The following is a 16456-nucleotide window of genomic DNA, read 5'->3' on the forward strand; positions in this document are numbered from 1 at the left end:
TATGCGAAGAGTCATCTTACCTTGATTACTTATAAGCATCTCAAAGTAAAATACGGTGAACAGCAAAACTTAGAAACTCTGCAGATTACTTAACAGTATTTGCTGCCAATTGTCATTTCCATACCAGGAGAGGAAGAAGCAAATGACCAACTAGAACAATAAGATTGTAATCTTACTGAGGTATTAATACCCCAAACCTGAACTACTCAGTGTTAGAAAGCCATTACTGATTACTGTGAATCCTAAACCCCCACATGATCCAATTCTTAAGCAATCATTCCTGTTTTTTTTTTTTTTTTTTTTTTCTTTTTTCTTTTTTTTTTTCCCTCCTCCAAGCAGCAGCAGCAGCCAGGCTTCCCAAGGATGCATGGTAGAAGAATAAGAGACAACAGAAAAAGCAGAATGAGACATTCAGAAAAGACATAAGGAAAAAAGATTCACCATAAGGATAGTCAAAATGTGAAACAGGTTCCCAAGAGGTTATGCAGTCTAAGACCTGCCTGGCCAAAGCCCTGAGCAACCTTTTAGACCACACTGACCCTGCTACGCCCAGAATGTTAAACTGAATGACCTTCTGAGGCCCTTTCCAAACTGAATTAGTCTGTGATTCCATGACATTAAGGGAATTAAAATCTCCTAGATTTCACCACAGCTAAATCTTACATAACATTTTAATGAGTACCTCAGAACAGATGACAACTAAGGAGCATGGACTAATCACAGAGTTACCAGAAGTGATTCTAGTGACTTTCATTATGACTAACAGGCTAAGCATTTTATTTGCTTTTATATAAACATATACACCTTTAATCAGCATGCTTTCTATTTTTAACCTCAGGAAATGAGACTTAAGTGATCACGCTGTCCATCACCTGTTTCCAACAATAAGTTTCCCAGTTTCTTCAGCCAATTTTAATCAAATCTGACAGGAAGGTGTCAGCAAAGGTAACTGTGCTCTTTCAGGTTTTTGGAAAATTGCATGCTTGAGAAAAGAATGAACTCTCCTTCTCCAGAAAAAAACAAGCAGAGAGTCACCACTGTCCATTTTGTTTATCATCTGTATTCCAGCCAGTCAGTTAATACACACATTAACCCAAAATACAGGTATGTTTTTCTTACTATGAGAAATGTGAATTTGTTATTGTTTTCAAATCTTGGCACCCCCTTCTTGTTAATTATGCAGCTGTCATGCAATACTTGAAAACAAAAGATCATCTGCTCAGAGCTATACAATCTTATACTATCACCACGCTACTCTAATAGATAGAAAACTGCCTCATGGCCTTAATGAAGTCATAACTAAAACACAATTTTCTGGAGTGATGCCATGCATAATTATAGCTAATAAAAAAAAAAATAACAGCCTAATTTTTATTTTAGTATAACTTTGGAAAGTATGTTTTCAAGCCCATGCTACGAACAAATCCATCTTTTACTGGAAAAGCAAATGGACACTTAAGATAATTACAGATCAGATGAAATATCTTAAAATTCAAGTCTAATCTAGAAGAAAGTAATATATTCCAGGAAGTGACAGAATATATTAGAAAGAACTACTTACGGAGGTTCAGCCATATGGTTCCTTCAAAATAACAAACAGAATATATTCTGCTTACTTTTGGAGAAAATATCTGGAATGCTTCACTTTAAGGAATAAGTTTCTTTCCTATCATAAATAAAACAGTAATATCTGTAAATTCCCAAATAAATAACTAAAAGTCTAAGTCAAGTGTATAGATTACCAATTTTTCTGGAACAGAGAAGACTCCAGCAATCTGCACCACATATAGTACTGTAAAAATCAATGCAAACACATTTTGTGCCAGTCAGTTCTTCTGGATCAAACCAGAAGTGTTTTGTGAATTCTACTCAACACCTCATACAACGATTGGCCCTTGAAATTTTAAATCTGATTAGGTGCACTGAGTTTCTGAAGGTCACCAGGATGAAAGGTCAAACGTCCTAGATCTTCAAAGTATTATTACTAAAGTCAATGACTAACACAATCTGACTCTTTGACTCTTTGAAATATAGGAGCATGTGCAAAACACAGAACAAAAAAAAGAAACTCAATCTGCCTTGGAAAAAGAAAGTGAAAATGATATTTGGTAGATGACAGCTACAATGTAAACACAACTGAGAAACAGTAGACTGTGACAAAAATTGTCTACAACAGAAAACTCCAACTTGAGTTCAGCTACAGATGTTAAAAGCCGGCTCCCTCTACTGTCAAAAAATGCTTTTTCAGGAAGAACTTGAAGGTGGTTGTACACTGCACCATGGCAACAAAAGAGCAGTAATTCTTTAAAAAGTATCAAGGGAATTCTGCAAAGAAGTTCTCTTTAGAACATCTGTTGTGTTGGACAGAACAATAGTTCTTACAATATCGTTCCTCCTTCAGTGCACAGTTGACCAAATGTTCAACTAGCTAAAAATCACTTGCATATCTCAATCTAATGAATCAATAACAGTGAAAGCTGTGCCTGTTAGCTTATGACACTAACTAGAATGACATATTTTTGGTATCTGACACGAAAGCTTAAGACAGTTTATATCCAGACAATTCAGTCTATTTGCTTCTGGCCATATTTGTCTTCATGCATATTTGCATTCACATAGCTCTGAAGCTCACACATGCATGACTAAGCTGTAACATTTCTAAAATTTTTCTGATAAGTGTTTTGTTTTAGTCTGTACAGCAGAAAAAGCCACCACAATTATTTTTGTGTGAATGTAATGTGTTTTTGTCACTCAGTCTTTTACAGTAAAGTATGCTAAGTTATGCTAATTGCCAGGCTTAGAAGAGGCTGACTTAAACATTCAGAATATTTTTTCAGCTGAAACATATCATGGACAGAATAAGCAAACTATTTCAGATTATATAATCAGACCTGCTGAAGTAAAGGAATTCTGAATTGTTTGTTTTCCTCTTCATTCTACTTCACAAATACCTTCTATTCCCATTTCAAGACCTGTCTGCATTAAGCCCTAAAACAATCTGTATGACAGATTTAATAAACACGTCTTTCTTTCCAAAAGCTGAAGTATTATTTTTCATTCTGGCTCAAATTCACTACTTAAACCTTAACAGATAAATTTAAATCTTACTTGTAGCTATTCCATTTAGAAGAGGGCTTTATAAACACAAGTTCATGAAAACTGGCATTTAAATAGGCACATATAAAAGGAAAAAGCATTTTTAATCTCATGCTGTAAATTAAATCTTTGTAGTTACAATCTAGACAACAAAAATATTCCCATATATTTCTCTACAAGTATTGGTACAAAACCACATCCAGACTTCCCATAATAAAAGCATTTGCACATTACACCACACCTGTTTCTTATACAGCATTTTATACCTCTTTGCAAGCAATCAAGGAACCAGTGAAACCTACCAATACGTTATCTTGATGGTGTGATATTGGGGGGGGGTGGGGTGTGAAAAGTGCTACATCTGTTGCAATGATTAGATTCTAAGTCACCTGCCAAGCACTTCTATAAGGTAAGTGTAGTATGGAAATAAAAACTACTTCTGTCTGAAATGATCAAATATTATAAGCTGCTTCCATTTGATTCTCTTTTGAAACCTGCCTAAACCATCCGAATCGCATGAAAGCAAGCAAAAAAGCATACTCCACATATAACTAAGGTGTGGTGGCTATTTTCAGATTTGCATTTGCAAGGAAATCTCTCATTGAGGATGAAATAATCTGTCCTGGTTTTACCTCTCATCTTGAATTCAGAATCGAGGGTAAACCCTCGACAACAAAACTTACAACCTCAAGAGAAATACAATAAGCATACACTCTTAGATAAGGCAGCCTCTGCTATTACTGTATTTCTCTCAATATGCCTCTGCCTTCAAGAAGTTGCAGTCCTCCCTGTACTGAAATAAAGCCAGTTAGCACTCATGCTTGTTATTCATGTTATCAGAGGTAAGGAAGGAATAAAGAAACGCTGACTGGGCTTGGTGAAAGAGATCTATAGTATTTTTTTTTTTTTTTTTTAATTATTATTTTTTACATGTAAATGAGAACTCAGATGGAGATTAAGGTCTAAAACGTAGTTTTAAGACAGCATTTTAGTGAGAAATCCATGCAAGATTGGTACAGGATGAAAGAGAAATGATCCTTCAATAGTAAGAGGTTATGCAAGGTGTCTTTGGACATCTAGACACTTCTAGAAAGCTATATTCAAAAGCAAGGGGATTTTCTTAACACAGTAAACTTGCATGCCTTTACACTCATCAGTTGCTTGTAGATATTATTCTAAGATTTTGTCATACGCTAAAAAAGTCAGATACTGAATAGGTCCTCTGGTCTTAGTTCAGTTTTCTTAGTATCCTATCCATACATTTTCAACTAAAAGAGCACAAAGATTGGATCTGATTCAGATATCACAGATTTACAAGTTTGAGGTTTATCAGTGGTTGGTTCTGTATGTATACAGAACACACATAGGTTATCTTTACACTGGAAAAATAGTGATATTCTCTGTACATCTTTTTTCTATCTTGTGCCAAGCATCAGGTTATCAGTCAAATCGACAGCATTTATCAGTAACACATGCTATGTGTTAGAAATCTGACTACAAAATAGTTAATTTTCTGCCGATTAATAGAATCTTATGCATAACATACAATTTTCCATTACGTCTTACCCAGTTCTTGTAAATATCAACAACTAATTGGTAAGACAAACCACAAATAGTTGCTAATAGCACTGTTGGTACTAAAGAAAGGAAGATTTGTCTTAACAGTCTTATAATACTGTTCTTATAAGAGTTCTTCATTGTTTAATTTTCATACTATAGAAGTTGTTAGCTGCCTGACACTTTCATAAAGTCATCACCTGTTTTGCACCACTATTCAAGATTTGGGATCTTCTCTTTGTCAAAGCAGTAGAACTTGCTCTAACTGTTCCTGTTTGAGCAGATGACCTCCAGAGGTCCCTTCCAACCTCAGCTGTTCTGTGATCAGTATTCTAAAGTACTAAAACCACCTATTTTTGAGATAACAAAGATTGACATTTGACTCTTTTGATCTTTTCAGAATTGTAAATGCTTTATAGAGATACCTGGTATGAACTTTCCTACATTCAGAACATTTAATTTTAATTTGATTTCTTATTAATTAGATGAACATTTGTCTAGGCTCTAATGTATGCCTTGGAAAATATTTTGCAAATAAGACATGAAAAAGACAGAAGTTAGTTTATAGCACACTAATAAGAGATCTTTTAGGACTATAAGAAGAATAGAAGGCTAAAAATATTTGAGCTCTCCAGTATCTGTAAAATTATTTCATTCTTAATTTAAAAACTTTCAAGAATTTCTCCTTCCCCCTCCCCCCCCCCACGTTTGCCTTGACCTCAAATATAGATATTCTATTATCCTATAGCCGTAGGTTTAGAATTATTTAAAACTATTATACTGTACTTGTATTTGATTGATCCAATGATGCTAGAAATACTTTTAAAGAGCATGTACTATTCAAAGAAACAAGACCGCAGCATAAACATCCCGAGAACACAGTGTCCTGATAAGAGAAACAAGTTCTTCCACAAATATTAAGTTGACAAAATATTATGTAGACAATCATTTAAAAATCTGTTTTCTAACATAGATTTCATAGAATCATAGAAAAGGACCTCAGAGATCACCTAGTTTCAACCCCCCTGCCATTGGCAAGGTTGCTAGGCCAGGCTGCCCAGAGCCACATCCAGCCTGGATTTGTAAATATTAATTACTGTGTGTTCTTATCTACACATGAACATGGTGTTGCTTCTTAAATATTCATAATTAATTCAAAAAAAACCCTAAGGCTGTAGCAAAAAAGGGAGACTGTAGTTAAATTCTGGTACACGGATAAGAAACTCATAGCATCTAAACAGGTAATCTTATTGATACTGACATACATCTACTCCACAACATTTCAGCTGTATTGTCATAACTCAACAACTGAAAAAGACAATGTTGAAATTTAGTGTCACGAAGGAACAGGTTGAAGTTACAAATGAAACAGCCAGGGTCATAATGGACAAATCACGGCAGTACTTCTGTGCACTCAGAAAACTAAGACCAAAGGAAGAAATTAACAAATTCCACTTGGTGTCACCCAATACATCTGTCACAAGCACAACTACCTATGTTCTGAAATTAATTCGTAAAGAGAAAATCCACTCACCTCCTGTTAAAAAAAAAAAAAAGAAAAAAGAAAAAAAAAAGCAAACCAAGCAGATCTAGGCTGTATTCAAAACATTAATCTCTTGAAAACTTGTGTTCTGATGAATTTGTACTTTTTCTTTCAAGTATTTCCTGTTAACTTACAGAAGGTACGGTATGAACACTTACTCAATTACAGGGAATACAGAATGGCACACTCGGTGACTGTGAAACAACTTGGAAAACAACAAGGCTTTCAACAACTGTAGAAGAACTGGATTTGTGAGCATAAACATTCAAATAGCTTTACAATGAATTTCTGTAGAACTGCAGCATGTTCTGATGTAAAGAATACTGAAAATATAATTTGATTTCTTGTAAGGAACACACTATAAAGTTTAGCATGAAATAGCTAGATGTAAATTGGAACTTCTATTGTGTGAAATGTATTTTACATAAAAGGAAGATTTCCAGAATACACTAGCAAAGTATTCAACTAAGTTTCAAATATTTCAATGCTATCTATGATTACTAATTACTGAACAAAATGCTGAAAGAGTAATATCTGAATAAAAAGACAGAAGCATATTTTCTTGTATGAAAACCCTTTGCATTTTTTGGAGAAGGTAAATAAAACTAATGCAAATAACATAAGCAATCATTCCATACCTTTTTTCCCTCTTCCAAATAAACAATCTGCAGCTTAATATGAATTCCTAAGGCTTTTACTAACACGCAAGATGGCAACGTACAAACCTTTCTTTCCATTCCACTAAATCTCACACCTGATTTACATGTCCACTTTTCCACAAAGTAATGACTGCAAATTCTTCGGAATTGACCTTAGACTTTTTCCAAATGTCTGTATAGAGTATCTGTGATTTCCAGGTAGTACATAAAGTCCTACAAAATCCATTTTCAGTTCTGCCTATACCTCATATACAAATTTTACCAAAAAGAAAACAGCTGTGTAGTAATATTTTTTCCTCAAACAGACCTATTTGACATCACTCTCAAATGAGATATTTAGATATTAGATTATAAAAACAAGAAAGTATGAATTTCTTTCTTTAAATGATACAGCAATGTTAACGCAACAGTATAAATAACTGAATTTCTCCTTCTGGGTCTGACGCCAGGATGTTCTGAGTGGCCAATTCCAGCCTCTATTGCTGTAAACTTTGGAAATGAGCATATTCTTTACTGTGTTTCATTAAGCAGGCATTTCAGCTCTAGTAATGACTCTTAGAGCAACAACAACTATTTATAAAACACAAACTTAAAATAGGGATTTAACATGAGTGTTTATATTGATTTCTATGAGATTTAGGGGAAGTTCTCTGCTAGTACCTGAGAGGGTAAGGGAAAGTGTTCTGTGTTACTGCAATTACAGTGATAACTGACCTGGAAATTACTTAAATGACTTCAATTCTACTACAGTTCTTCGATTTCCTGAAGCCAGTATTCATAAATGAACAAATAGTGGTGGCAATTTTTTTTTTTTTCCCAGACACTTTCAAACACAGAATGTATATTTCCCTTATGCACACTCCCTTGACAGCAAGACAGTGCTCCAGTAAAATTTCAAAACTGTCCTAAAAGATCATCATCAGTAATGCATCTCAAAAACAGCTTCATCCATGTCTCAATGGAAGATTTACACTGATAGTTTAATCCCTCACAGACACAAAACGCTAGAAGCAAAATGCTGAAGGCAGTATTGTCTTCCTTCATCTCCTCCTAAGCATTCATGTGCAGTCCAAATGCACCTCACAAAACTGCAGAAGCTACAGGGACCATCCCAGAGTTCAAACAAAACCAGGTGAACAGTAACACAGTAATACTGACACTACAAACAAGAGATTTAAAAGAAAAAAGGTCTGTGATTCTGGGCAGCAGTCAAGCTTATTGCCGCCCTGAGTCGGTGCCAGTCATCCTATAAGAGGATGACACCCCCAGGCAAACTCAGGCTGGAAAGAAAATGACACCTCCTACTTCTCTAGTGCCTTTATGTGGTGGCTTCAAAATACCTGACAAATACTAACTCATTTCACCTCAGAATATTTTCTGCTGCTGGCTAAATGGCACTGTAGTCTAAACAAAGGACAACTGCTAGCATTGGTGGACCAAGCTTTCAGCCAACAGCACTTCTTCAGTAGAAGACAACACATATGAGAAGATGTTAAGATTTCTCAGAGATTGGTCTTTGAAGTACTGAGACCAAAATCTATGCCTTTGGCCAAAGCCACCTCTGGAAAAAGCACAATACTAAACATCCTGCTTTTGCTATCTTTGTGTGAGCAGCTGAGCTCCAGACTCAGCTTCTGACTTCTTCAGAATTTTTATGTGGTATCATGCTGAGCAAAGTTCGGTAAGAAATAATGCTATTTCTTACCACACTAGAACAGGCTTATTATTTAAAAAAGTGATATTCATGTTAGAATCTCAAAATTTTGAGACAAAACAGAAGTGACTTGAAGATTACTGAACATATTTTGGCCATGATTCTTTTCGTCTCTTTTTAAGCTTTACTCTCTCTCTCTCTCTCTCCAGCAACCTAAATCAAAGCCACTGAATGGCTTACAGCTGAAAGATCATGCCTCTACAGATTTGCAGTGACAGCTGTAGACCAATACTCATGTGTCCTTTGTTTAAAAATGTTACCAAGGTTTGGACTGTAACAGAAAATCAGCACAGTCTTAGTCTACAGAAAGTATTTTTATTTCTTCTGGTCATTGCTTACAGGGTTGGATTTATATCCCCATCTACTATACTATACTGTGCAATAATTATCAATACCGTAATTGAAGTTCATATTCCACTAAATTTCAAGTCACTCTCTTAGCACATCAAATGAAATTTTTTGAATAGCAAGTTACCTGAAAGCATGTCTGAAAGTGCCAACCTAGTGAAATTCCTACATATTCCTACATACACAAGCATTTTCAGTATCAGATTAATAGTTTACATTCTCAGAATTGTTAAGGACTCGCTTGTGATAATTCAATAAACATTTGAAACAATGATTTTTATTTAAGCTTATTTGTTAACTATTAAGCAACATACTAAGACAAAGTAGTAAGTACCACATGCAGGAGATCAGTTTCATTTATTATCCTTTTAACATCCTTCTATATTTTTTCTCCATTGCTTTGCCTTACTGTATTATGACTTATATACAAAGACACTTAAAAAAAAAAAAATGACGCTGCACTTAGAGCTGCTAACAATATTAAACATGCTCCTTAGAAATACAGTTAGAATTGCTCCTAGAACTAGTACATGCCCTACAATTACAAGGGATTTTACTCAGTTACATCCATCACAGGTTAAGATTTCTATCTTAATAATGCTGGGTATAGTATCAAATAGTTATTCTTTCATACCTATCTCAGATAAAGGTACAATAATTGTAGTGAAACACAAATGCAATACCATCCCAGGTTTTGGACTAATAAGTGACAGTTGGTCAACATATTTACAATTTTACAAAAATACTTAAATTGCAATTTTCTATAAAATTCTCTATGCTTAGAAGAAAGTATAGTTTACAACTTTAAAAGTCATTTCTGCATAAGGAAGAGTATCACCAACAATAAACCAAATACTAACAAACATTATCAGAAATAAGACTTTTTAAAAGTTTACTTACGCCTGTCGGTCCCGGTACATCTTGTTAACTTTCTCCCACTGGGAATTAAGCTGAGTCAGCTTTTCTTGTATATTTGCTGTTTCCCTTGGTGTAGCACTCTGCAAAGCCGGTGTCTTCTTGCTGTGAATAATGTCTATATGACCCTGGAGTCTCCCCAGGCGATCTTTAATGTTCTGTAACACCAAGATTTTTTAAAAGAAAAACAAGACATCAGCTGTAAAAAACACTGTCCACAAGCAAAAGACAAACAGGAAAAATATAATTTAAATGACAGCCTAGATATGATAACATTTTAGAATACAACCAGGTAATAATGACTGAATACCCATTCTTTCTTTAAAGATGCAATTAACTACAGATGAGAAAGGTAATGGCTGTAGGGGAAGCAAAGCTCTGTTGATTCAGTCAGTCATGAATTCCAAGGGAATAATAAGCCAAGGGAATAACTGTTTTAACCCCATTCCTTCTAACAGAAAGCAGAAGAAAGTGCCACCTTACAGGCTCATGTTCAAGAAAATTCTTTCATTATTTGACAGTTAGGGTTCTCTCTTATAACAGCTTCAGCACATATTACATAGATACCAAAGTTAGAGGATGAGAAAGATAGCTTATTGGATATCAGTCCTTTTCAGGACATTGATAACTCAGCACTTCTCTTTTCACTTGGCCCTTTACACCTAACAATGCTCAGTTCTTTGTGTTTTAGAGAAAATAGTTAACAGCATTTTTGCCAAACTGTACAATGCAGACTATAAAAAAAAAAAAAAAAAAAAAAAAAAGAGAAAAACCAAATTTACTCCGGGCCATGAAATCTTCAAAATATGTGAAGGAATTGAAATATTCACCCTTAGTCAATAGCCACTAATTACGCAATTACTAATGCATTCAGTCTCATCATTGAATTATGAAGATTTTCTTCTTTTCTCTATAAAGCAATATGTAAATATACTATATATTTGTGTTCTATGAATGAGGCAGGGTTGAGCTTATGTTTAATCCTTCAGAAGCATCTGAATGACCAAATTTGCTGGAAAACCCAATGCTGAGCAAAAACAGTATCATAAACTGCATTCTGACTTCACCAGAAAAGCTTTAAATGCAACAAAAAGTCATTAGCCGAGACTTTCTCCTTGTAAATCCATATTTACAAGCCAATTAAACCCTTAAATACAACTGACTTGTTCAGCTGTTATGTTTTTACAGCACCACAGTCCTCATAACAGACAACATATATATTTGACTTGCTCAATGTTCTTTTGCTCACCTACTCTGAAGGACAAGTAACTATTTATACATCAACACAGTACAAAAGAGATAAAATAGAGGTTTGATACTGCAAGCTCTTGCTGACTAGAATAACCTGAAACTATATAAACTGAAATCCAGAGCACATTATTGTCACAGAGAAAAAATGGTTAATTTTGTTAGGTTAATTTGTTTCTCTTTTTGATGTTCTTAGAGCTAGAAACATATAAGAACCTCTCGAAAGTATTTTAATTGTATCTCCTATCATAAAGAGTTTATCAATCACAAATTTCAACAATTTAAGTGTTATTTAAATTTCTGGCAGAGGAATTAAGTCATGGACAAAGAAATCTATTTCACAGCGCACACCAATATTTACATATATATACACACATCCCTATAATTTTTTATATACACCCACATATTAATACGTTTAGAACATTGTGTATAAATATAGTTATCTATGAATTTGAAGTGCTAAACATGTATATATAATCTTTATATATAATTCTCATATATATATATATATATATATATATATATGTATATTTACATAGTGTTTTAAGTAAACATTTGGAAAAAAAGTTAAGATCCCATATAGTGAAAATGCGGTGAAGTTTTGCAATATCAGTATTTACATGACCTGACTTTTCACTTCCCTCTATTCCACAGCTCAGAAACCACACCCTGGAGCAAACATCAGCAAAAACAGCTGTGGAGAATACTGAGGTTCTGTAACTGTACTGTGTATGTACAATATGCTCATTGCTGGGAATCTATGGGAGACCTTAGCAAACCGAGGTGCTAAGCTTTATCAAAGATTATGAAAACAATGATTTGGTGGAGAAATCCTAAAATTAGGCATTGATTTCATTGTGATAGTACAAAGCATAAACAACACAAATGCAAATGTGCATATTTCACAGCCATAGGTAAAGCAGTGTTAATCTAACAGGTTTCCCTGTTTGTTTTCACAATCCATGTTTCCCAGAATGGAATAAATCCATTTATTGAAATATATACAACTGAAACAGCATTTATACACTTCAGAATTGACAAGTGGCAAATCTCAAAATGTTCACAATGAGTCACCAATGGAGAAGCATGTGATTTCTGATGTGTAAGGCAGATCTTAGCTTTTGTTTAGAGCGGAGCTGTTACAGACAAATAAAGTTGACCTTCTATAAAAGAAATCCAAAACTGAATGGCATAGGATTGAAGAAAACAAACGAGATCACGTGCATTTGCATCTGCACAAACATAAGTATTTTATACATATACTCCATCTGCTCCAAGCAGTTAGCTATCAAAAATGTCTTGGGAGATTTTGTAACATAGTTAACAGAAATGCAAAAGGCTTTAATTTTTATGAAAAAAAGGATTATATAGAAAATCATTAGCAGCTAGAGTGACAGTAGTCTTTGGGGAACGATCCATTTCATTTCTCTCAAAAAGAGAAATCTGAGTGATAGGGACTTGAAATTCAGTTCATTTCCACAACTCAGAGTTTGCCTATATCTGACAGATAAAGATTATATCTGCAAATCACACAAATTGTAAACTTCCTATAATTCAGCATATTGTTGTACTAATACCAGAACCAGTTGTTAGTAATCAAGATAAAGCAGAAAAACTCCAAGAATTACTTCTAATTTTAAAATCTCTATACACTACAACTTATAATATCCGATATGGGTATTATTGCTTTCATACAATATATTGAAAGAAGATTATGGTGGTATTCCAGAAGCATAATGCTTCGAGAAAATACTCTGTAAACCCCAAGTAAGCCACTTTAGAAATCTCTGCACAAAAAAAGTTCCCTCTCAGTAAGTGAAGGGTAATAGCTACCACATAAAGGCAAAAGAATAGAAATATATATAAATATCAGCATGAAAATATCTATATTTAAGGATGTAGAGCAACAAGCAACTCACTTTTTAAGTCCAAGTAAAGAGCTGGAAACGCATAAAAGAATGAACCAGAACTATTAAAATGTTTATGCAAGGAGTTACATACATAAGAAACCTCCCTCAAAGAAGCAGATGGTTTTCCATATTAAAACTATTATATAATTGAAAAATATTATAGCTAAATGTAGAAACATATTTTATAGTGTTAGCATTAAAATTAAGATTTAAAAACAAACAAAAAATCAAAAAACCCCAACCCAACAGCCTGATTAATATGGACTTTACTGCAAATTTGCATCATTAACTATGTAGAGTAAGTAGCCTCAGAAAATAACAGTTTTGATTTCACAGTTCAAGTACACTGAGACTATAACAGCAATTCATAACACAAAAGTCTACTAAACACTTCCTTACATACAGCTATAAAAGCAAATATAATGAACTAAGTCCCTAATAGGCAGTTTCACGTTATCCACTCACTTCTGCTATGTTTCCATAAGCAAAAATATATTTTAACTCTTAAGTTGATAAGTTATTTTACTTCAGAATATGCATATCATACTAAATACTCCAGAGTTTCAACAGGATACATAGTTTACATGAGATAACTACCACATAGGGAACATCTTGTGTAATAGGAGCAACATAACTTGACTTCCTAAAACAGGATTAATTTCCATATATGCAAAGTGAAACATTTAACTTTCAGGAAGCATTTTGAAAACTCTAGTGCCAGTAATGATTAGCTAAACTCTTTGAACTGCAAAGACATAAAGTATCCTTGCACATGGCCACACAATTAAGCCACGTAATTACAATAAAAGCTGCATAAGGAACTCAGAGATTAAGAGCACAGAACAAGGATGAAATTCCAGAAACTTGCTGTAACATGATGGAAAGCACAGCAATGACAGTAGAGCAGCAAGGCTCCAGGCTGTGGCAAGCAAGAACTTACCCAAAAGCAACTGCCACAGACACAGAAATAAAGAAAAGAAGCTACTTACCTTCAGAAGACCTCAAATACACAGGGACCCCCACTAAGATACCCTTGCCTCCACTGCCAACCGTTGAATGAGGTCTGTGAGGGGTGGATCCTGACTCCACCCCTTCTGGTTACTCAGGTGCATTGTATGCAGCTGAGCTCCCCTGGGTTGGCCCTGCCTTCCCACCAGGTGCTCAATCACTGGTTCAGGCCCTGACTAAGGCCTACGATACGCTAAGCTGTATGGTAAAACAATAAGTCTAGCATCCCAAGTGAAATGACACAAGTTACCATCAATAGTAGGTAAAAGTACCGTAATGTTTCTGCTTGTAACAAAATTTGCCCTACTGAGAGCATCTCATTAAGTTCAATTTTTTAATCCTTCAGTCTATGAACTGAGATTTCCCATGTGACCAGATGGAGCTCCATCTTTGACAGGACAGTCATATTCAGACTGTTTTTAAAATAGTTTAAATTCAGTCGTGAACAAGTATGTATTATGTATTAGGACACACATAACAGAACTTTTAATAGGGTAATAGAAATACTGCAATCCCTGATTTTATGAGATAGAAAGACTTGGTTTCTCTACTATTACCACTTACTCAAACTTTCAATGAACGGAATGTTCCTAGAAGCTGGTGTGTGCGGGCTTACTAAATGTGCCTAATAATAACAATAATAATAACAATTTACTAAATTTTAGAAGTAATATTATTTTTGGATACACATACACATATTCCTTTTAAAAAAAAAATTACATTCCTTTGATATAAAAAGTGACTGTTAGAACTGTCTTTGTAATTAATAAAAGCATATTTTTCATTTCTATTTGATATTTATCATACTGGATTACAGAATTAACTAGAATGATTTAAGAAGAATCAGATTTAAGTCTTAATACACACATTCACTTTGGAGAAAAAAGTTCAAAGTGGTTAACACTGAAAGATTCCAGTAAATAAACTTATTTTTCCTTCTAAGGATTAATTGAAATAGATCATTTATGAATGGGAGTGAGAAAGAAACCTTACAAAGTTTTAAAACACAGAGCTATTCATGACAGCTTTGTAATTTGATTCATGCAAATCTGCCAGGGATAAAAATCAACCACAATTTAATTTCAAACCTTTCCCAACCAGCTGCTGAACAATTTATGCACTACTTTTCTATTTTTACTGCAGGATAATGACAATGATGAATGCTTTTACTTGGAAATAAATATTCATAAAGCAGGCTCAGATCAAAACTATACCCTTCCAAAAACCCACAAATGTGCAAGATCCATTTACTTCTTCTGAGAGATTTATTTGGAAGATGGAAATGTGCCCACAAATGCATCTCGTAACAATTTAATAGCTCAGTTAAATTAAACCTATGGCAATGCTTACTTCTAACCTCAGTAATCAATATTATTAAAGTCGGTGTCAACTCTAATAGCAACAAACATACGTGGGTGAAGAACAGATTAGTTATGGATGTAAATCAGATAAAGATGGTCCAAATGTCAATAGGAAGTCAACTGCCAGTAAACTACTTGATCTAGGTCACTGTATTTCCAGCCCATCTAGTAATGAGCATAACGAGTTTACAGACACGGACAAAGTGTTAGTTCATTTAACTATGATTTACATGGTCTTTTTTTTTTTTAGAAAATTAACTTAGTACAGTCAATACTCAGAGCCCTTTAATCTACTAATACTAAATCACAAGAGGAAAAAAGGAGTGATCTGCTGTTTCTTCTCACAGACCTATTGTCAGTTATTCTCTTGCTCCAGTACTTTAGTTTTGTGCTTCCCTGGACAAACTATACTCCTAGGAAATGTAAATCATTAATTTTTAAGAGATAATAAGCATATCTATGTCTGCAAATATACACACATATATACACACAAACACACAGAGATGCTGTATGTGTATATATAAAGGTATCTATCCAAGAACTACAAATGGGCTCCTTGAGGGCACTTCAGATCTCCTTACCAGAGACCTTATTTCGATTCTCCCACAAAGCTTATTTCATCTGAATGACTGCAGACAGATTTTAGATTCTTTGGGCTCAAGTTTCTTTTGGTTAAAAACTTTCCTCAAATGATCACAGAAATAATGGAAATGTGGTCTTATGTGTTGATGGTAATTTGAAATTGCTGTATTGCATACAGCAGTTAGGCACGATTTTTTACAAGGGTTTATTCACAAACACTATTCTGCAGAAGCAGATAACTCATTCACCTACTTAGCCTTACAGTGTTAATCTTGTTCTCTTATTCAGTCATTCGGTATTGAAAAAATCCTCCAATTTCAAGGAGCAATAAAGAAAATGGACCATAATATTTAAAGTTACATTAACAGTTCTGAATTAGACAGTTCTGAATTATATTAGCTACCTATTGGACAGCATTTTTTGTATAGTAAACTAAACTACAACAGTTGCGTAGGATATATCTCCAATCAGACTTTAAGCTTTCATAGTCCAATATGCAAAGGAACAGCTACTTG

General features: G+C 34.3%; 1 protein-coding gene across 17 annotated transcripts in view; it reads right to left on the bottom strand.

Moving 5' to 3' along the window:
- The window catches only part of DMD (dystrophin), a 1043395-nt gene that overhangs the window by 559879 nt on the left and 467060 nt on the right, over positions 1-16456 (bottom strand). For all 17 annotated transcript variants that reach the window (XM_052674157.1, XM_052674152.1, XM_052674148.1 and 14 more), the window contains one exon: positions 9818-9990. In XM_052674157.1, the coding sequence (XP_052530117.1) occupies positions 9818-9990 (173 nt within the window). The remainder of the gene's footprint in view (positions 1-9817; positions 9991-16456) is intronic.

The sequence above is a fragment of the Tympanuchus pallidicinctus genome, unplaced genomic scaffold (assembly GCF_026119805.1).
Source record: "Tympanuchus pallidicinctus isolate F22 unplaced genomic scaffold, pur_lepc_1.0 scaffold14, whole genome shotgun sequence".
Taxonomy (NCBI): Eukaryota; Metazoa; Chordata; class Aves; order Galliformes; family Phasianidae; genus Tympanuchus; species Tympanuchus pallidicinctus.